Source organism: Perognathus longimembris, chromosome 13, assembly GCF_023159225.1.
Source record: "Perognathus longimembris pacificus isolate PPM17 chromosome 13, ASM2315922v1, whole genome shotgun sequence".
NCBI classification, from domain to species: domain Eukaryota; kingdom Metazoa; phylum Chordata; class Mammalia; order Rodentia; family Heteromyidae; genus Perognathus; species Perognathus longimembris.
The window spans coordinates 62,507,297-62,528,991 of record NC_063173.1 but is presented as its reverse complement, the minus strand read 5'-3'; the positions used below and the strand labels follow the sequence as shown (position 1 = coordinate 62,528,991).

General features: G+C 63.8%; 1 protein-coding gene across 1 annotated transcript; it reads right to left on the bottom strand.

The window, feature by feature from the left end:
- Positions 1 to 10,796: 10,796 nt before the first annotated feature.
- On the bottom strand, positions 10,797 to 20,324 carry Ifitm10 (interferon induced transmembrane protein 10). The gene is made up of 3 exons (XM_048360434.1): positions 20,172 to 20,324; positions 19,112 to 19,557; positions 10,797 to 11,024 (listed from the first exon to the last, which is right to left on the bottom strand). Exons 2-3 carry the CDS (start codon positions 19,352 to 19,354, stop codon positions 10,875 to 10,877), a joined length of 393 nt encoding a protein of 130 aa, XP_048216391.1. The 5' UTR covers positions 19,355 to 19,557; positions 20,172 to 20,324; the 3' UTR covers positions 10,797 to 10,874.
- Positions 20,325 to 21,695: the final 1,371 nt, after the last annotated feature.

Here is a 21,695-nt window from a genome sequence, read left to right as displayed (position 1 = left end):
AGGGGCAGGCTGGCTCCGCTCCGGGGCCGGCCTCGCTCGGCTCCCGGAGGCCTCTGCTCCAGGCCCCGGGCCTCAGGCCTCCCAGCCCTGCTCCAAAGCCCTGGCCTCAGACCCCAGCGTAACCTGCCAACTCACAGTGCAGTCCTTCGGCAGAATTCACCCCCAAAGGCACCAGAGACGCGGCAGCCTCGCATCGCTGGCTTCCACGCGCAGGCCACGCGGCTTTGCCAGCTCACAAGAGCCAAGGCCACGCGGTAGCCCCGGCTCCTCGGGAGGCTGAGACGTGAGGACCACGCGGCAGCGTGAGACCCCCACCCCCGGCCCACCAGCAAAGAGCCCGACGCGGAGCTGCGGCTCAAGGGGTCGAGCATTGCCTTGAGTGGGAAAAGCGGCAGGACAGCGCCCAGGCCCTGAGTTCAAGCCCGGTGACCGGCACCCCCCACCCCCGACAATGACTGTGGAGAAAAGGAACACAGAGCTGGGAGTTGGGCGAGGAGCACTGAGGTGGAGCATTGAGCCAGAGACCTGCCCTCCTCCCCACGGCGTCCCGCGGTGCCGCGCCCCAGTGTGGCAAACCGCAGAGCTGGGGACAAGGCCACAGCGACTCGGCGACTGCTCCCAGCTGCGCTCTCCCTGGACGGGCCTCGTGCGGGCACTGGGGCCCCGAGCTGCCCCCCACCAGCACGCGCGTCTCGAGCCTGCTCACCAAGCGCCTGCTTGGCCACGCGGGGACGTTACACACGCCGTGGGGCGTCCGGGGTCTCCCGTGGCCGGCCCCCGGGGCGCTTGGGCATGTCAGCGAGGTCCACCCCGGCTGGACACTGTCCAGCAGGGCATTGTGGGGCAGACGGGCCGGCCGCGCCGGGCTTCCTGCGGCCCCGGCTTGGGCAGGACGGTGGAGCCGGGGTAGATCTCACGACAGCCAGGCACGGGGTCCTGCCCGACGCGAGGCCCGGCAGACGGGGCAGAAAGGGGACGGGTGCCGAAGACGAGCCGCCACCGTCTGTCCAGAGCAGACACCAAGGAGAGAGGTTTGCCCCGTCTGCCGGCCCATCGCAGAGTTGCGACACAAGTTCATGTTCACCGCCCACCGCGGTGGCTCACGCCTGGCATCCTAGATACTCCAGGGGGCTGAGGTCTGAGGACTGCGGTTCAAGGCCAGCCGGGGCAGACAGAGCCACTGGACTTTGATCTCCCAAGTAACCACCAGAAAGCCAGAGGTGGAGCTGTGGCTCCAGAGGTAGAGTGCTGGCCTTGAGAGAGAAAGCTCAGGGGGAGCACCCAGGCTCTGAGTTCAAGACTCAATTGGGGGGCGTGTGTGCACGCATGCGCGTGCACACACACACACACACACACACACACAGAGCTTACTTGTAACTGCCGGAAGCCGGAGGCTGGAGCCGCCTGCCCATCACCTCTGCAGTGCACGACGCAGGGTCTTCCTACCAAGGAAACCCTCGGTGCTACGCAGACACCAAGCCCCATCTTCCAAAGCCACGGAAGCAGCGCCGGCGCCGCCGCTCCGCCAGGCCGAGGTGGACTCAAGCTTCCGTGCGGGGTGAAATCCTGGGAAAGTCAGTGACACGGGGGGCAAGGACACCGGTGTGGGGTGGGGGGTGGGGACAGGTCCACCCCAGGCCAGGGACAACCTGAGCGAGTGCTCGGCGGACCTCAGCGTCCCCCATCTCCATCCCAGCGGAGTCACGTGACTATGCTCTTGCCAGAAGTCTGGGGACGTGGCTGGGGGGGGGGCCTGGCACGCGCAAGAGCCCGGGGTGCATTCCCAGCAAGACACGCACTGGCACACGCACGCACACGCACGCGCACGCACGCACGCACACTTCTCTCAGGACTGCACGTTTTGCTGTGACTTGTACTTCATGAACAGTTTCGGTGGGGAAATGGTATTAGTCTCAAAAGCACGGCCCTGGCTCTTCCTTTAGCACAGCAGGTAATTCTGTGGCTCCTCCTCTTCTGTTTGTGTTCTATTGGGGCTTGAACTCAGGGCTTTGTGCTCTTTACTGGTTACCTGCAGGCAAGAGTCACAGACGTTCCTGCCTGGGCTGGCTTTGAACTGTGATCCTCAGGTCTCGGCCTCCTGAGCAGCTGGGATTGCGGGTGTGAGCCGCCACAGCGCCCACACGTGGTTCTCTTTCGTGGGGCTCACGTGCCCCCAGATGGCCCCCTGCCGTTTAGCCCCCGTTGCCCGGAAGTCCATGAGAAGACAGGGCCCTGCGGTGCTGTGTCCTCTCCGGCGTGGGCAGGGTGGCCCCTGCGTGGGGTGACCGGCTCCGTGGTGGGGGCAGCCGGGGGCGGGGCTCCGCGGTGACCGCAGGCGACTCCCCAAGGACACAACGTCACAATCAATAATAAACAAGGAACCCAGTGCCAGGGTTATAACTTCTGTTTTCTTCCCAAGGATATTTGCCACATTGACGAAAGACGGACCATAAAATACGTGTTGACACATTTTAAAAGACTGAACGCAGAGAGGACATGTGTTCTGAGCACCGCACAATTACCCTGCAGCTCCATGACAAAAGCCTTAACCGAAAAAACCCCATGTAAGTCGGGTTATTAGGAGATGTCATTATAAACATTATTGTAATAAAAAGCCACAATGTAACATGGGAAGCGTTCTTAGCAGGACTCCCAGGCTGAGCATATGGAATTGCTCACGTCTGGCAGCTTTTACTTGTGAGCGTGGCATGCGACCGGCAGAAGGACGGAAGGCACTGCATGCGAACTGGGAAATGACGTGGGGAGAATTAAATCAACACCGCACGGAACGGGAGACTTCAATGCAACAAGAACACAGAACCCACAGCTACTTTGTCCCTCGCCGCCACCCCCCCCCCGAAATGCTGCAATGAGTGGCAAATTAGCACCCAAATAACATTTCCATTTGTTCTTCGTTGGTTTGTTGTTTGTTCTGTAGGTCATAGGGTTTGAACTTTTAATGTGAAAATAGAATGCGTTCCCCATGAGACCGGTATTACCAAAACTAGTTTAGTAAACAACAGTCAAAATGAAAACAACATTTGGGAATGACTGGCTAGTGGGTGAAATACAATAAAAAGTTATTTCCCCATGCTATTTCCTTCATTGATTGCTAATCAACCCATTCAATAGCAGTTTTCTTTCAACGTGCGTGCCAGTACGGAGAACTGAATTCAGGGCCTCCTTCTCTCACCTGGCTTTCCCCAGAGCTCAAGCCTGGCCCCCCTAGTACGGGGCCGCACCTCCACCTCCCTGTGGTTTCTTAAACTTCCATCAATAAAATTATAGTACAAGCCAAGCAACGGTGGCTCACGGCTGCGATCCCAGCGTCTCAAGAGGCTGAGGTCTGACCAGGGTGGTTCAAAGCCACCCAGGGAACGAAAGTCTGTGCGACTCTGACCTCCAGTTAATGGAAGTGGAGCTGAGGCTCCAATGGCGCCATGAGTAAATTAGCCAGGGGGCAGCGCCCCGCCCCAACAAAAGCAGCTAATCAACTAGTTAAAACGAAAGTGTCTTTGCTTGAAACCCAAGGACAAACCGTCACTTCGGTGGCAGTCGTGCCTCCATTGTCAATTGGACTAGGCGGACGCCCAGGGAATTAGAAAGGCACACAGCTGGGTGTGTCTGTGAGGGCATTTCCAGGGGTGAATGTGAGCCCCAGATGGAGGAGGGAGGGAGGGAGGGAGGGAGGGAGGGAGGAGCCTCAGGCCCTACCCTTCCTGGGAGAACGTGCTAAGGATGCCGCCACCCCTTGGCCTCCCACACTGCAACTCCCCAGGAAACCCCAGGGCCTCCTTCAGCCTCCCCCCCACCCCCCACCCCTGGGGCCACATGGCTAGGCCCCGCACCCCCCCCCAGGCTGCTGGATTGTGTCTGCAGCCTGCAGATGCCGTTGCTGGGCTGCTCAGCCCCCAGTCCTGTGAGCCATTCCCACAGCCCACTGTGTTTATGCATTTATTTAATCACTCATTCATTCATTCATTTAAGAAAAAAATCTAGGCGGTGGTCACAGGGCCCGGGTGCTGTCCCTGGGCTCTTTTTTTTTTTGCTCAGGCTTCGTGCTCTAGCACTTGAGCCACGGCTCCACTTGCAGCTTTTTGGTGCTTAATTGGAGATGAGAGTCTCATGGACTTTCCTGCCCAGGCTGGCTTTGAACCATGAGCCTCAGCTCTCAGCCTCCTAAGTAGCTAGGATGACGGGCGTGAGCCACCAGCTCAATTCCCCTTATTAAATTATAAACATATGTCTTTGGCTCTGCCTTCTGGCTAAGCGTGAGTAACACCATTGCTTCTATGTGTTACGTCTGTGTTTGAAAGTTAGATAAGGTCGGTGAGTTAACTATTCAGTGCAAGGTTGCTAACCCTTCAAGGAATGGAGACTAAAATCAAACCGTCCTGCCGAGAAAACCACGGAGGCACGAGCCCGGCGGAGGAGACCCTGCGGCAAGAGCACCGCCCCCAGCGCCCGGCGGAGGAGACCCTGCGGCAAGAGCACCGCCTCTGCGTCCCCGCCTCTGCAGAGGAGACGACGCGGCGGACACAGAAAGGCCTTGAAAATACCCCTGCGCCGCGCGGGCGGCGGGGAAGGGTGGCCGGCTTCCGTGGCCGGCGCCCGTGGCTGGCTTCCGTGGCCGGCTTCCGTGGCCGGAGGTCGGGCCGGTCCCTCCGCCCCCAGGCCGCCCCAGGAGGCTGCAGGCCCCTCTCCGCAGAAGCGGCCTGGGCGCGGGAGTCGGTGCCTGGCGTCTGTCTGTCGGAGGAAGATGGCTGCCCGGCATGCACCCGGGCGGGAAGAGAGACGTCGTCCTCAAAACCATCAGTGCCGCGAAGGGCTGGAGGTGTGGCTGGGTGGTAGAGCGCTGGCCTAGGGAGCTGGAGGCCTTGAGTTCAAACCCCAGTACTGCTAAAATAGAAGGGGTGGGGGGGGGGATCTAACTTGCTGCCTTCTTACAGGAGGAAGTCACGTCTGTGCAGAGCTGTCGGAAATGCCTTTCCCTGTGGATGGAGGCCTTGTGCGCACGGGGCAGCAGAGAACCACAGGCGTAACCGGAGGCGTGGCGGGCGGGGGGGGGGGGCGAACGAGGCCCGAACACCCAGCCCCTCCCCCAGCACTGGCCCTGCGGAGGAGGGCGGAAGCGGAGAGGTCTGTGGACGAGATTGTTGCTGATTCGGGGTGCTGATTTGTCGCAGCAGTGCTGGGAATGGAGCCAGGGCCCCCTGCACAGGGCAAGCACAGGACTGGCGAGCCGGCCTCCGGAGAGCTGGCCTCCAGCCTCCGGCCTCCTTCTTCACAGCCGGCCTCGCATCCGCCAGGGCCCAGCGGAGGCTCCTCGGGAAGCTGCCCTGGAGGCTGAAAGTTGGCATGGAGAGGCGGGAAGACATTCTCCTCTCCCTCCCAGCCCAGACCCCACAGCTGCCGTTGGAACCTGGCAGCGTTAGAACTCAGAGCTCCGACGATCCGCTTGCAGACAGAAGAATCCCAGAGCCAGACTCCGGTGGCCCACGCCTGTCACCTCAGCTACTCAGGAAGCTGAGATCGGAGGCTTCTGGTTCAAAGCCAGCTTGGGTAGACAGATCCGTGAGACTCTTATTCCCAAGTAACCAGCAAAAAGCCAGAAGTGGAGCTGTGGCTCAAGAGGTAGAACATCAACCTTGAGCAAGAAAGCTAAGGAATAATACGTAGACCCTGAGTTCAAGTCCCAGTACTGGCATAAAAGAGAGAAGAAGAAAGAAGAGACGGAGGAGGAAGGGGGGGGGAGGAAGGGTAGAAGAAGGAGAAGGGGAGGAGGAGAAGGAGCCGCTGCTGGGGCCGCTCAATGACAGGACAGAGGGACTCTTGCCACGCGCCAGTCGCAAAGTTCCTGAGGCAGGCATGTTTCTGCTCCTCGAGTCTGTGTTATAGCTCACACGTTTGCAAAACAGAATGTGGAAGCTTTCCTATTTGTGGCACTGTAGCGATGATGCCAGCAGCGGTATTTTGTGAATAAGAGACAAGTTCCTTAAATGAATGCAGGAGGTCACCGTGACCAGAGCCAACCACAGCGCCCAGGAAGCTTGAATGGAGACTCTCGCCTGCAGGCCGGTTCTAAGGGAAGAGCCTCTACCAGGACGGCGCTGAGGCTGTCGGCGAGCTCTGAGGAAACGCAGTCCGTCAAGGAAAACAGAACGGGCACTGTCCCCAGCTCCCGTGCCAAGATCGCATCTGTCCCAAACCCCAAGAGATCCTACGAATGAATGCTGTGCTCAGCAAGATGCCGAGCCCGCAACTCGTATTTAGAGCTCAGCTGCGCTTCTGTACGCCACCCACAAACACTCGCAAGAGGAAAATGCCCCTGACTTTCACATTTACAGTGGCGCAGAAATCGAATCTCTGAAAATAAACAACGAACTCTGCGTATCACTCCGCTCAGGGGGGCTGGGAATGTGGCCTAGTGGTAGAGCGCTCGCCTCGTAGACATGAAGCCCTGGGTTCGATTCCCCAGCACCACATATATAGAAAACGGCCAGAAGCGGCGCTGTGGCTCAGGTGGCAGAGTGCTAGCCTTGAGCAAAAAGAAGCCAGGGACAGTGCTCAGGCCCTGAGTCCAAGCCCCAGGACTGGCCAACAAAAAGAAAAAAGAAAAAGACTCTGCTCAGGGAAGGAGGCGTAAGTAGAAGGCACAGTCAGACACTGCCAGGGAGATTCTGTGTCCTAACATAAGTTCTCCCCCACACGTAGCTACAGACTTAATCAACATCTCAGCAGGCCCTCTTTTTTCTTTTTACTTGACAAATTGCCCCTAAAGTTAAATGGAGCTCGGGAGTAGAATGGTCAGGAAGTTTATGAAACACACACACACACACACACACACACACACACACACACACACACACACACACACAGAGGCCAGTAGTGTTTACGTTTTGGGGGTCCTAGCGCCTGGCTAGAAGACCAAATAGAGACTAGGACTAGATCCTAAAATCCTGTCTGAACACCTCGCATGCCAGATGCAAGAATTAAGCTGGGTTAGCTGGGCTGGATTTCCGGTCACACAATGGCTGCTTCTGTGGCTGAGATCTTCTTGCCGCACCAGCCTCCCCGTTTCTGTTCTGGTTCTTCTCCTGGTTGTGGGAGGTGGGTCCGCGTGGTCCAGGCGGGAGGGCGGGGTTGTGGGGTTGTGGTCCTCACACTGGGCTCCCGAGCTGGCCCTGGGAAGCGAGGGAGAAGCACTTTTCGGGGAGCTACAGGGCGGAGACTTACCTCTCTCCACACGCAGGTGGCCTTGCGGGCCTAAATGTGAAAGTAAGAATGAGGAAGATCAACACGGAGCAAGCGCAGGAAAATCAAGAACCCTCAGCTGGCACAACGGCACGGGCCTTTAATTCCAGCATGGAGATGCATAGAGAGGAAGACGCAAGTCTGAGGCTGGTCTTGGGCAGAAATGCAAGACTTTATCCAAACATTAACTAGAGCAATGCACGGCAACCGTCTAGCAAGCCTGAGGCCCCGAGTTCAAAGCCCAGTACTAAACTCTGGTTGGAGTCTGAATTCCCCACCAGAGAAGTTAAGGAATGCACAGAACGTAGAAAAGCAGTTTTTTTTTTTTTTTTTTTTTTTTTTTTTTTTTTGCCAGTCCTGGGCCTTGGACTCAGGGCCTGAGCACTGTCCCTGGCTTCTTCCCGCTCAAGGCTAGCACTCTGCCACTTGAGCCACAGCGCCGCTTCTGGCCGTTTTCTGTATATGTGGTGCTGGGGAATCGAACCTAGGGCCTCGTGTATCCGAGGCAGGCACTCTTGCCACTAGGCTATATCCCCAGCCCAGAAAAGCAGTTTTGATGGTCAAGGAGAAGTAGAATCCGGAGTCCTCTTGGGGGCTGGGCTGGGAGTGTGGCCTAGTGGCAAGAGTGCTTGCCTTGTATACACGAGGCCCTAGGTTCGATGCCCCAGCACCATGTACATAGAAAACGGCCAGAAGTGGCGCTGTGGCTCAAGTGGCAGAGTGCTAGCCTTGAGCAAAAGGAAGCCAGGGACAGTGCTCAGGCCCTGAGTTCAAGTCCCAGGACTGGCAAAAAACAAAACAAAACAAAGAAACAGAGTCTTCTTGGGGAGAAGATGGCGCGCCCCTGTGCACGGCCCCTTCCTAGGGGAAGAAGGAGATCCTTACACACACACACGCACGCACGCAGGCACACGCACACGCACCGCAACTCTCAGAACAGATCCTCTTCTGTGACTGACAGCGCCCGGGTACCACAAACCATCCTAAGCAGAGTGCACCCCTCCCCACCCGAGAAAGGCCCATGGGGTGCCTGGGGTGGGGGGGGGGATGTGCAATCACAAAGCAGCCCACAGAGCAGCCGCCCCGCACGTGGCTGGAGCCCCGCCCCGCAGGGCGCCCTGGGGAAGCTGAAAGGAGCAGACAGTGGAAGGGTCAGACGGAAGCATCCGAACGGATCCGCCGAGGGCCCCCGCTCTCCCTGACACCGGGGATCTGAGAGCCCGGGAGCCCCGAGGGCGGCCCGGCCCCTCGCCATCACCGCCCAAGGCAGAGGCAGGCGAACGGCCGAGACGGACGCCACGCAGCTGCCGAAGATTCGCCAGGCCGCCCCGGGGGACGGGCGAGGGCCGCGCGCGGGCCCGGAGGCGTCCGCACGGCCGACCGTGGTGGCAGAGAATGGCTGGGGTCAAAGGGCGCACCCACAGTGTTGGGGGCGGGGGGGGGTGGTTAATTCACCAGGCTGGCCTCCCATCCGGCCGGTGGCCTGTGAATGAACAAGAACTGGATAGAATAGACTGAACAGAGACAGAACTGAAAGGCAGAGCTGGCCCAGGAAAATTCTGGAGTCCTTTGTGGTCCTGATGGCCGGCCCGGCCTCTAACCCACCCAGAGCAAGCCGTGACACGCACAGGAAAGGCAGCACGCGGCCTGGACGCGCTCGGCGCCTCGGCGTCGGGGCCCCCCTCGTTCGAGGGCTTGGTGGGAGTGGGAACGTGGGGGCTCCGGGGGCCCCGGGAGGTGGCTTCCGGTGGGTGGGGATCTCCGTCCTGTTCCCTGAGAGGTCACGGCCCCTGAGGGCTGAGTGCCCGTGGCCCCCGCGTGCTCCTCAGGCAGGTTGGGGTCCATCGGCCTATCCGCCCCCCCCCAAGTTCTGCGGGCCTCGGTTCCCCGCGGCCTGCCCGTGCACGAGCCCCGTCACGATGGGCGTGATCACGGTGCACCCGCGTGGCAGGCGGCGCTGGGCACTCCCTGGGGACGCGCGCTCTCGCCCGTGGGCCCCGGCTCCACGGAGGAGCAGCTTCCGGGGGTCCCCGGGCTTTCCTGGGGCGTACGGGGCGTCAGCCTTTAAACACAGGATCCGGGATCCGGGCTGGGGCTGCGGGCGGGGCCGGGCGCCCTGCGGGGCAGAAAGGAGGGGAGGCCAGGTACCCCCCTTTTAGGAGCAGGGCCCCTCGGGTCTCCCCACCAGCATCCTCGGGGCCCTGCCACACGGGGGAGGGGCCCCTGGCTGTGAGATTGGGGGTGCGGTGTGGGGTCCCTGGCGGAGCGCGGTCTCCTCTGCGGCTGGGGGATTTCACTCGGTTCCCTGTGGACTCGCTCACGTGTGTGCACGCGTGAGCACAGCGCACCACAGTGCCTGTGTGTGCACTGCCACGCGTGACCTGCTCGGCCGCGGGTCCTGATGTCCCCTGGCCGTGGCCGGGGCCGTGCGGGGTCGGGGGGAGCCGCCGGGCGGGGGGCGGGGGGGGGGGAGCCGCCGGGCGGGGGGCGGGGGGGGGAGCCGCCGGGCGGGGGGCGGGGGGGGAGCCGCCGGGCGGGGGGCGGGGGGGGGGGGAGCCGCCGGGCGGGGGGCGGGGGGGGGGAGCCGCCGGGCGGGGGGCGGGGGGGGAGCCGCCGGGCGGGGGGCGGGGGGGGGGGGAGCCGCCGGGCGGGGGGCGGGGGGGGGAGCCACCGGGCGGGGGGGGTGGGGGGGAGCCGCCGGGCGGGGGGGGGGGACAGGGGGCGGGGGTGACCTCTGTGCTCACGGCAGGTGGGGGGGACTGGGGGGGGGGTTGAAGTCAGGCCTGGGCTTGGGCCCCGCCGCCCTGTGGGTTACGGATGCGAAGTTCAACCCGGGGCAAGTGGGAGGCTGGTGTGGGGGTGGGGGTGGGGGTGGGGGTGGGGGCGGGGGCGGGGGGAGGGGCACGGGGGGTGGGGGGGAGACGCAGGCCCCGGTGCGGCCGCTGCCCGGACACCGCGTGGCGCCCCGGGACGCTGCCGCCGAGCCGTGGCTTCTGGAAGGTTCCGGCTCAGGACCTGGCTGTCCTGGACGGGGCGCCCCGACAGGCAGTGCCGGCCTCTGTGGGGTGCGGAGCGGGGCAGGGCCATTTCTTCATTTGAAGGATGGGGGGCTGGTCTGGTGCCCCCCCCCGACCCCCCGAGGGCGGCGGTGACCGGTGTGGCTGGCGCCGGGCACCTCCCGGGGCCGAGGCCGGCTTTCCGCGCTCCCGCCGCCCGCCATCCCCCCCTCCACGCCCTGGGGTTCCTCCCCCCACCCCCCCAGGGGTCAGGAGACGCCCGCCCCCCCCCCCCCCGCCCCGGGCCTGCACCCCGGCCGGGGCGGAAGGAGCAGCCGAGCCGCGGGCCGGGCGAGCGGTTTATTGAGCGACGGCGGCGGCGGGGCCCCGGGCAGGGCCGCGGGTCAGGGGAGGGGGTCCCGGCCGCGGGCAGCCCCTACCCGGGAGCTCCCACGGAAGCCCTTCTTGCTGGGTGTCGGGTTCGAGGGGGCGCGGGGCGGGCAGGGCGGCCGCAGGAAGCCGGGCGGCAGCGAGGCGCGAGGCCGGGCGGGCGGCGGGGCGGCGGGGCTTGGGGACCCCCCCCCCCCCCCGCATCTCGGTGACGGGAGGGGAGCGGCGCGGGCCTCAGTAGTCCGTGAGCGGGTACCGCAGGAAGATGAAGACGAGGACGAGGCAGGAGGCCGCCAGCGCCGAGCTGGTGATGTTGAACAGCCGCGCCGTCTTGGCGTCCTCCACGGCTCCGTTCAGGTCGTTCAGCAGCTTCTTGTCCCGGACCTGGGGCCGGGGGGGGGGGGGGGAGGCGGGGCGGGGTCAGGGGAGGCCGGCGCGCGTGCCCGCGTGCGTGCGTGCCCGCCCCGCGGCCCCCGATGTGATCGCCAGCCAGTTTTCTGGTTGTGAGCACCGCAGGGCTGCCGGGCGGGAGCATGGCTCTCCTGGGGGGCACTTTCTGGGGGTGTCGCTCTGAAACCCCCCCTCCCACCTGATCCTGTGGGATTCTGCGAGAGGCAGAAGCTTCCGGTCGCTGCCTAGCACGGCTGTTCTTCCAGGGGGCGTGGGGGCCACGTGGCCAGCACGGACTGAATTTTGTCGTCTGTGTGTGTGTGTGTGCGTGTGTGTGTGCGCGCGTGTCTGTCTGTCTGTCTCTGTCATGGGGCTTAAACTCGGGGCCTGGGTGCCGTCCTGCAGTTTTCTGCTCAACGCTGGCGCTCTACCACCTGAGCCACAGCTTCACGCCCAGCTGTTGTGCTGGCTGACTGGAGAGGAAGTCTCACGGACTTCCCTGCCTGGGCTGGCTCTGCACCGCGCCTCAGATCTCAACCTCCTGAGGAGCTAGGAGGACTCCAGGTCTAGGCCTCCGACACCTGGCCCACGCATCTCCCTTTCAGAGGAAAGGGTGTGTCGCCACTATTTGAAATCTCTTCCGGCGGGGGGCCGGTGGCTCACGCCTGTGAGACTGACATCTGAGGATCACGGTTCCAAGCCAGCCCAGACAGGAACGTCCGTAAGATTCCTACCTCCGTGTAAGCAAGTGCATGTGCACGTGTGCGTGCGTGCGCGTGCACACACTTACACAGAGAGACACAACACTGGGAGTGGAGCTGTGGTCCAAGTGGTAGCGCACTAGCCTTGAGCAAAACAGCTCAGGGACAGCGCCCAGCCGGGTTCAAGCCTGAGCACTGGTGCACGCACAAAACTAACCTGGGAGCCTGTCACCTCTGCAGAGAGCCGGGTTCCACCTCTGAATGGATTTCACCCCGCGTATTAATTTGTAGTTGTTAGTAAAACCCCACTTCCCGCTGACAGCTGCTCGCGGAGACAGGAATGGGTCCCGCGGTAGACCGTTGACCTGCTAGGCGCGCACGCTGCCCCTGCGGCGAGCGTTCCCTACGGCCCATCAGAGCGAACCTGCCGCCCGCGGGGGGCGAGGGGGTGTGGGCCAGAGACCCGACGGACGGCCCTGGGTGCGGGTTCTGCGGCACCTGGGCAGCCTGGCCTCAAACAAGCTCGCCACACCACAGCCCTGCCTGGGAGGCTGGAGAAGGCCTTCCTGAGCATGCTCCCTGGCGCAGTGTCTGTCCCAGAGAAGCTTCTAGAATAATCTACAATAGTGGAAGTAACAATGAACAGCCTTCTCTCACCCCTTGGGCTTAAACAACAACAACAACAACAAACTCAATGAAAACAGTTGTTCAGGGGCTGGGGATATGGCCTAGTGGCAAAGAGTGCCTACCTCGTATACATGAAGCCCAGGGTTCGATTCCCCAGCACCACATATACAGAAAATGGCCAGAGGTGGCGCTGTGGCTCAAGTGGCAGAGTGCTAGCCTTGAGCAAAAAGAAGCCAGGGACAGTGCTCAGGCCCTGAGTTCAAGCCCCAGGACTGGGGGAAACAAGAAAGAAAGAAAGGAAGGAAGGAAAGAAGGAAGGAAGGAAGGAAGGAAGGAAGGAAGGAAGGAAGGAAACGGATGTTCAATAGAGGATGCGGGGGGGGGGAAGGGAAGCAATAGATGGTTATTTTGATTAAAATATCACATGCAGCCGGGTGCCAGTGGCTCACCCCTGTAATCTTAGCTACTCAGGAGGCTGAGACCTGAGGATCGTGGTTCAAAGCCAGCCCAAGCAGAGAAGCTCACGAGACTCTTATCTCCAATTAACCACTGAAAAGCTGGAAGTGGGGCTGTGGCTCAGGCGGTCGAGGGCTCGTTTTGAGAAAACAAGAAACACCCAGGGAGGAAAAGCGAGGAAGGGGGTAACAAGCATGACAAGAAATGTACCCACTACCTTGTGCATGTAACTGTAACCCCTCTGTGCATCATCTTCACAATAAATAAATAATAAAGAGGAAAAAAAGAAATAGCACCCAGGCCCTGAGTTCAAGCCCCAGGACTGAAACACACACACAGACACACACACACACACACACACACACACACACACACACACACACAGAAATTACGAAACTCCACTTATAGAAACACAGGAGCTGGGGATGTGGCTTCGTGGCAGAGTGCTTGCCGAGCATGCATGAAGTCCTGGGTTCGATTCCTCGCAGAGGAGGGCGAGGGGACCTTCGGGAGCTCTGCTGAGCAGCCGGGCGGTGGGCGGGCGGGGCCCCTGCGCACGCCGGCCTGGTGGGCGGATGGACGTGGCGTGTGTCACGAGTAGCACAGGGGAGATCCCTGGAGGGCAGATGGGTACAGATGGCTGAGCTCGCCAACCAAAGGCCCGGCACTGCGGCTCACGCCTGTAATCCCGGCTATCGAGGATGCGGAGGCCTGAGGACCACAGTTCAAAGCCAGCCGGGGCAGGAAAGTCTCCAGGACTCATTTCCACTTAGCTCACGGAGAGCTGGCGGTGAGGCTGTGGATCAAGTGCACAGCTCAAGCACCAGCCTTAAGTACGCAAGCGAGCAGAGAGCTCGCGGGCCCCGAGTTCGAGGTCTGGCAGCGGGGTGCGGCGGTGGTCGGGGGAGTCCTACCGAGTAGATACTTGAATAAGGACCAAGGCGAGGCCCCGTGCAGCCCCGAGCCCCCTGTGGTGCGCTGGGCTCGCTCAGGCCCCTCTCAGGGACCGGGGCAGCGAGGCGGCCGACCCGACGGCCCCCGCCACCTGCATTTGCGCAACAGGAAAGGCGTGCCCAGCGACCGTGGGGTGAGCAGATCCCGGGGCTCCACAGCTCCAGCTCTGGCACAAGTCAGAAACACGATCCGGCCATATCGGTAGACGTTTTGGCTCTGAGTTCAAGGACAGGGTCAAAGACAGAGCTGAGCGTCTGCAGCTCTGAGACGGCGGCACAGCAGGCCCGCGAGGCCCGGGGCGTCGGTGGCACACGGAGGAGGCCACGTTCACGGGCCAGAGGGCCAGAGGGCCAGGGCAGGGCAGGCGGAGGACGGGAGGTCCCCCCTCCCCAGGGAGTGCAGGGGTGGGGCAGGGGCTGCACAGGAATGGCAGGGCCAGGGCACAGCAGGATCCTGGCCCCCAGGGGGTGGCAGGAGGGGGGACCTTTGAGGAGGAAAGCCTTCGCGAACGGGACCAATGTCCTTGTCGAGCTCTGGGGAGACCTCCTCCCCAGCAACATGGAGGACACGTGGGCAAGCCGGGCCACAGGCGGAGCGGGCAGGCCCCCTCCAGAACCGGGGAAGCCACAGCCGGGGCGGGCAGGCCCCCTCCAGAACCGGGGAAGCCACAGCCGGGGCGGGCAGGCCCCCTCCAGAACCGGGGAAGCCACAGCCGGGGCGGGCTGGCCCCCTCCAGAACCGGGGAAGCCACAGCCGGGGAGGAGGGGGGACCCTGGATGGTCAGACGGGAAGCCGGGTGGGCGCGGGAAAGGACAGGGAAGGGCAGCTGCACGGGAGATCGAAGGGCGGCCAGTGATTAGACACAGTGGAGAGCAGAGGGGTGGAGAGTCAGAAGTGCGGACAGGCAGACCGGGCCGGGAAGGAAGAAGGCGTCACTGAATAGTATCTGAATGAAACCAACAGATTTGTGTGTTTATTGGTGAATGGATGCCCAGATAAGAGCCTACAGAGGGTGGGTAGAGGTTATGGGGGTAGGAATACAGGAAGACGGATACATGGAGTAGAAAGGACGATGGGGAGACAAAAATGGATGAAAATCAGAGGTGGTTGGCTGGCTGGATTGGTGCCAGTATGGAAATTAGAAGGGAAGAGAGTAGAAAGGATAGCTTATGAAGAGGTCAGCAGCGCGGGCTTCCAGTGATGTGCTGGGCACAGGCAATGAGTTGGTGTGTTGGTAGATGGTATTCAGGATTAACAGAAGAAACAAGGAAGGAAAATGGGTTGATACATGAAAAGATGGCCAAGTGTATGGATGGATTTCATGATTAAAATAAAAACAATGGGTGAGCTGTGAAACAGGTGGATGGACAAACAAAATTCACGGATATAATGAGGATGGATGGATGGAGGGTGGATGGATGGTTGATGGATGGGTGGATGAGTGGATGGATGGATGGGTGCATGGTGGATGGGTGGGTGGTGGATGGGTGGGTGATGGATGGGTGGGTGGATGGATGGATGGGTGGGTGATGGATGGATGGTGGATGGATGGATGGAAGGGTGGGTAGATGGGTGGGTGGTGGATGGATGGGTGGGTGGGTGGGTAGTGGATGGATGGATGGTGGATGGGTGGATGGATGGGGTGGATAGGTGGATGGATGGATGGGTGGATGGATGGATGGGTGGATGAATGGGTGGTTGGGTGGATGGATGGATGGGTGGATGGTGGATGGGTGGATGGATGGTGGATGGGTGGGTGGGTGGTGGATGGGTGGGTGGGTGGTGGATGGGTGGGTGATGGATGGGTGGATGGTGGATAGGTGGATGGATGGTGGATGGGTGGGTGATGGATGGGTGGGTAGATGTCACATGACTATAGAAGAGTGGGTGGATGGATAGGTGGATGGGTGGATGGGTGGATGAATGGGTGGTTGGATGGATAGGTGGATGGGTGGATGGGTGGATGAATGGGTGGTTGGGTGGGTGGATGGATGGATGGGTGGATGGGTGGATGAATGGGTGGTTGGGTGGATGGATGGATGGGTGGGTGGGTGGATGGATGGGTGGGTGGATGGTGGGTGGGTGGGTGGTGGATGGGTGGATGGGAGGTGGATGGGTGGTTGATGGATGGGTGGATGGTGGATAGGTGGATGGATGGTGGATGGGTGGGTGATGGATGGGTGGGTGGATGGTGGATGGGTGGATGGGTGGTGGATGGGTGGGTGGGTGGTGGATGGGTGGGTGGGTGGTGGATGGGTGGGTGGATGGGTGGATGGATGGGTGGGTGGGTGGTGGATGGGTGGATGGGTGGATGGATGGATGGGTGGATGGGTGGATGGATGGGTGGGTGGGTGGTGGATGGGTGGATGGGTGGTGGATGGGTGGGTGATGGATGGGTGGATGGTGGATAGGTGGATGGATGGTGGATGGGTGGGTGATGGATGGGTGGGTGGATGGTGGATGGGTGGATGGGTGGTGGATGGGTGGGTGGGTGGTGGATGGGTGGGTGGGTGGTGGATGGGTGGTGGATGGGTGGATGGTGGATGGGTAGATGGGTGGTGGTAGATGGATGGATAGTGGATGGGTGGATGATGGATGGATGGTGGATGGGTGGATGGTGGATGGATGGGTGGTGGATGGGTGGGTGATGGATGGGTGGATGGTGGATAGGTGGATGGATGGTGGATGGGTGGGTGATGGATGGGTGGGTAGATGTCACATGACTATAGAAGAGTGGGTGGATGGATAGGTGGATGGTGGATGGGTGGTGGGCAGTCAGGTGGGTAGTCAATGCTGATACTGAGAATGGACAGCGTAGGAAAACCAGCATAGACCCTCCCGTCCTGACTTCTCTGTCCCTGGACAATCTCCCAGTGCCCAGGGCTCCGACCAAGCACTGACGCACCTGGCTGCCTCTCCCGCCCTCCACACCTGCTTTGTGGCGCCCCACAAAAGACAGGGGCAGGCATTGCTGAGCCCCAATCATCCACCTCGCGTCTCAGCTTGTGTTCTTTTCTCCATCAGGAGAGCCTTTCCCGCTCCCACCCTTCAAGGCCCCGGGGGCAGGCTGCCTCCTTCCGGAAGCCCCTCTCCTCTGAGCCCTACCTGGAACACTGGATCCCCTCGCCCCTGTCCTCTGCCCCCCCCCCCTCGCCCAGTGTTCTCTCTCCCCCACGTGGGCCCTCTGCCTCGACCCACATGGCACCAAAATGGGAGGACAGGTGAGGGCCACGGCCCCAGATCTGGCACGCGCGCGAGAAGGGTATGGCCTGAGGGGCTGCCCCAGAAGGACGGGCAGGGGCTCGGGACTGATTTCCGGGGTCTCCGCCTGCATGCTGCTGTGCGGCACTGGCCCGGACCCCGGGGTGGCGGGCGGGGCAGCGGGGCAGGGGCCTGGCGTCGTTCCAGGCGGCCGCCTGGCAGCCCCCCCGCCCCCCGGCCGCTTGCGCACACGCACTGGCTCGGGTGCCACTGTGTTTCAGTTCAGTGAGGCCGGAGAGCTGCGCAGTCCCCAAGCTGGGGAGCAAGCCAAGCCCTCCGGACGCGGGTCCGCCCTCGCCGCTGGCAGTGCCCACGGTGGGTGGCAGGAGGGGCCAGCGCGGTGGGGCCAGAGACCGCAGCCGGAGGACGGGCGACCTGGCTCCCAGGGCCGGCTCCTCCGGGCTGGCCTTGCACGCCCTTCCCCGGGGACTCCAAGCCCTTCTGGTGCCCGTGGGGAGGACGGGGGGGGGAGGGGGTGAGCCCCGCCGACCCTCTGCAGAGCCGACCTCGGGTCACGCCTCCCAGCGCGAGGCCGGCACAGGGCTGAAGTGCCTGACCTACCTACGGCCACGCCAGATGGGCTCCCGCACCTGCCGGCTGGCGACAACCTGGGCCAAGGCGCCGGGGAGGCTCCGGACGGGAGCCAGGGCGGCGGGGAGGCAGGGCTCGGCCAGCCGGGGCTCCAGCTGCCCCCGTGGGTAGCGGTGCCCTCGGCCTGGCATTGGCCTGGCCTGTGGGGGGGGGGCGGTGGCCAGAGGGGAGCCCCGACTCCCAGCATCCCGTTCTCTTGATGTCCCTTGGCACGTGCCCAGATACACACGCACACACACACGCTCGCTTCCATGGATCCACACATGCGTGCGCACAGATGAGAACGTGGACGTGCACGCCCACACCTATGCGTGCACGCGTGTGCTCTTACCCATACGTGTACTGGACACATGCAGTCACACACAGTTGTACTGACACACACGCAACAGTGTTCACATCCACACATATGCGCGCCTCCACGCCCGTCCCCAGACGGACACACAATACCCTTGTAGTTACGCCCATGGGATGTCTGATAGGGGCACACACCCATGCATCTCACCCGCCCGTGTACACACGCGTGCGCACACACATGCACTTACACAGGTGATTCGCACACTTGTGCACATGTAGTGAGCCACACATGCACATATGCCCCCACATACACGATCACATACTTACACACGCATACACATTCGTGTGCATGTACCCACATAGACACACGTGTGCACACACACACACTTCCGCACAGGTCCTGTGGTGGGGCCCAGGGCGAGCCACCGGGCCTGGGGAGGAGACGTGGGGCGGGGTTGGGGGTGCGTAGGACCGAGTGGCCGGGCGTGGGCTCTGGGCCTGGGCGCCTGTGTGCAGGTGGCCAGAGGTGGAGCTGTCTGGGTGTCCTTCCCACCCCGGTCCCTCCAGAGCGGTTCTCGCCCTGGCCCTGACCCCCACACCCCTCCCCTCCAGGAGGCTACAGGCGGTGGGCCGCCTCTGGCTTTGGCTGTTCAAGGGGTGGGGGGTGGGGCTCTAGGAAGTGATGATCTGGCTAGCGCTGTGCCAGGCTTTCCTTCCGGAGGGGCAGGGCAGGAGGGGGCACGGAGTCCACCGCCCTGCACCCTGCCCGAGAGGGGGCAGTGCTCAGTCCTTCCTTTGTGCCCCCCCAGGGCTCTGGCCCCCCCCCCCCCAGGTGCCCGGCTGGGTGCCCGGCGCCTGGGTGAGGGTCCCCGCGGGGACCAGGTGGCTCACATCCCAAGGTCTAAACGGCCCAAGAGGACCCCAAGACCCCCTCATCCACGCAGCCCTCGCCTGTGTGCCAGGGGTGTGGTTGGTCAGGTGACCCCCCCCCCATGCTGCTGATCCCTAAAAGGCCCTGCTGGGCCGGGCTGAGCCGGACGCAGAGCGCGGCCAGACATCCCATCATGGCTTCTCAGCCCAGCAAGGGCAGGGGGCCCCTCGGTCAGCCCAGACCTAGTGAGACCTGGCCCCCCGATCCAGCTCCAGGAGCTGGGGCCCCTCCTTCCCGCCCCCCCCGCCCCCCGCCGCCCAGCTCACTTTGAGGGAGTAGGCCAAGGCAATGAAGCCAAGGCAGCAGAAGTTGAGGTAGACGAAGTTGAAGATGGACCACAGGTAGTAGTCGTTCACCTCCGTGGTGTCGGGGTACACCTCGATGACCGTGGCGGGGTTGGTCATGGTCTTCTTCTCGGCCGAGTGCTTGCAGGGTGCGGGCCCCCCCGCGGCCCGCACGCTGTCTGTCTTGCTGCTCTTGGACTCCATGGGGAACAGGGTGGGCGCCATCGGGGGGGAGGCGGAGGCCTCGGGGGCCCGCCGCGGCCTGCAGGGCCGGGGGCTTGGACACACAGGCGAAGCAGCCCTTGGGCGAGCCCGCTGGGGGCCTGGGAACCCAGAAGGCCCGTCCAGGGGCACCCGGGCTTCCTGGGTGCCGTCCGTGGTGCTGGCCGGGTCTCCCAGCGGCCCTGGCGCTGGCCGGGGCCCTGGGCCTGGGGGGGGGGAGGGTGAGAGTGAGGAGGAGCCCAGCCGCCCCCCCCCCCCGGCGCCCCCGCAGCAGCTCCCCTGCGGCCCTCAACCCCCAGCCCTGGATGGCAGGGCCGGAAACCCCTGCCAGGCACCAGCTGCCTCCCCCACCCCGGGCCGCGCCAAAGCCCGAGCTCGCAGCAGCCTTGGCTTTGCACCCCTCGGCCATCTGCGCCCAGCCACCCACAGACGCCCCCACCCAACGGCGGCCCCAGACCCGCACGCCCCCCCCCCCCCCCCCGCGCGGGCCGCCCCGGAGCCCCGACCCGCCGACCCCCGGGCGCGCCGGCCCTGCCCCGCCCCGGAGCCCGCGCGGTGCGCCCGGACACCTGCGCGCCGCCCCGCCCCGCCCCGCGGGGGGCGCGCCCGGACCGCCCGCGCGCCCCGCGCACCACGCCCCCCGCCCGCGCCCCGGACGCGCAAGGGCACCGCGGGACGCGGGCGGGCGCGCCGGGCTCCGGGCCGAGGCTCCCGGTCCCCGTCCCAGTCCCCGGCCCGGTCCCGGCCGGGCTCTGCCGCAGCCGCCGGGCCGCGCGGACGGACGGACGGACGGACGGACGGACGGACGGCGCGTCCTCACCTGGTGGCGACTGGCGGCGGCGGGCCGGACCCCTGCGCCTGGCCGCGGAGCGCGGAGCGCGGAGCGCGTCCTTCGCCGTCCCCGGCCGCGGTCTGCCCGCGGATCCGCGTCCCAGCGGCCCAGCCTTGGGGGCGGGGAGCGCTTGGGGCTCCGCGGCGCCGCCGCCTCCCCCGCCGCCCGCCCGCCCGCCCGCGCCCGCGCCCGCCCGCTCCGCAGCGCCAGGCCGCCGGCTGCAGCCAGAGCCTGACTCACGGCGACCGTGGCGGCGGGGGGGGGGGGGGGGGGCGGGGGGGGACGACAGGGGGGGGCACCTCCGCCCTCCCCGCGGGATGGGGGGGCCCCCAGAGCTCTTGCCCTGGCCACCCCACCCCTGCTCCTTCCTAGGGCAGTGGTGTCAAGGACCAGCGAGCCCCCCCCCACCCCCCCTTCCTCCGGCTCCCCCCTCCTCCCTCTCCAGAGCCGGTGCCGTCGGAGCCCCCTTCCCTTGGGTCCCCAGCCTGAGGCCCATCCATCACCTCTTCCACGCCCTGCGCACAAAGTCCACCCCAGAGACTGTCCCCTTCTCCACATCCCGCCCCACCCCTGGCCCCCGCCCCTGTGTAGTCCAAATCCCTGGGGGTGGTCTCCGTGGCGACTCCCCCGCCTGGCCATTCCCTGGCTCGTGTCCGTCGTGCGTGGTCCCAACTCCACAGGCCTCATTCCCAGAGGCCCCCAGCCTCTCCTCCTGAGCCCCCCCCCCCACCACCATGTGCGGTCCTCCCCCCTCCTGAGCCCCCGAAGCTCAGCTATTCCTCCCCAAGCCGCCCCAATTCCAGGCCCTTCTCTCCCTGCCTCTGCCCTGTGGCTCCTGTCTGACTCCCTTCCCAAGTCTGCACCCCCAAGCCCAGCCCCTGACACTAGCCTAGTTCACCCAGCCCTCCCTGGGGTGCCCTTGCGGGCGGGCGTCCTGCTCTAAGGCCCCGGCCTCCCGGCCCTCAGGAGGCCTCAGTGCTTGTCCTCCTTGGAGCTGGGCACCAGCCTGAGATCCCCCCCATGCCAACTGGGCCAGTCCCTTCTCCCACCCAGCCCTGCCCCCCAGCCTGGCTCCCCTCCCCCGGTCCTTCTCCCCCCCCCTCAAGCCCCCTCTACCCCGCACCCCCATTGTCTTGGCCACTTGTCCCCAGTGGCTTTTCTCAGCCCCAGAAAAGAAGGGCCTGCATGTCTTGGGCTCCATCCCATGACACAAGGGTCCTCCCCAGTGGGCCCCCCGCTTGCCCTGCAGTCCCCCAGGAAGCCCCATGTGCAGTGCCTCAGTTTCCATCCTCTGAGAGCCCACTCTCCTAAGCCCCCATCCTTCTCCGATCCTCTCCCTATGCCTGAATCATCACCGTCCTCCCCCTTGCCCTTCTCCCCTGCCCTTCTCAGTGCCCGCCCCCCTGCCTAAACCCCTCCCCGGGCCTTGGGACCCCTTCTCTCCTTGGATCTGGGGGTGCTCTGAGCCCCGCCCCCTGCCCAGCGCAGGCCCCACCTGGTGCCCCACGGACC

Excerpts from the sequence above, each read along its gene's own strand:
- Ifitm10 (XM_048360434.1), bottom strand. The coding sequence starts at position 19,354 with ATGGCGCCCACCCTGTTCCCCATGGAGTCCAAGAGCAGCAAGACAGAC. Across the intron at positions 11,025-19,111 it reads CCTTGGCCTACTCCCTCAAA|GTCCGGGACAAGAAGCTGCT; the intron begins GTGAGCTGGGCG and ends CCCCGGCCCCAG.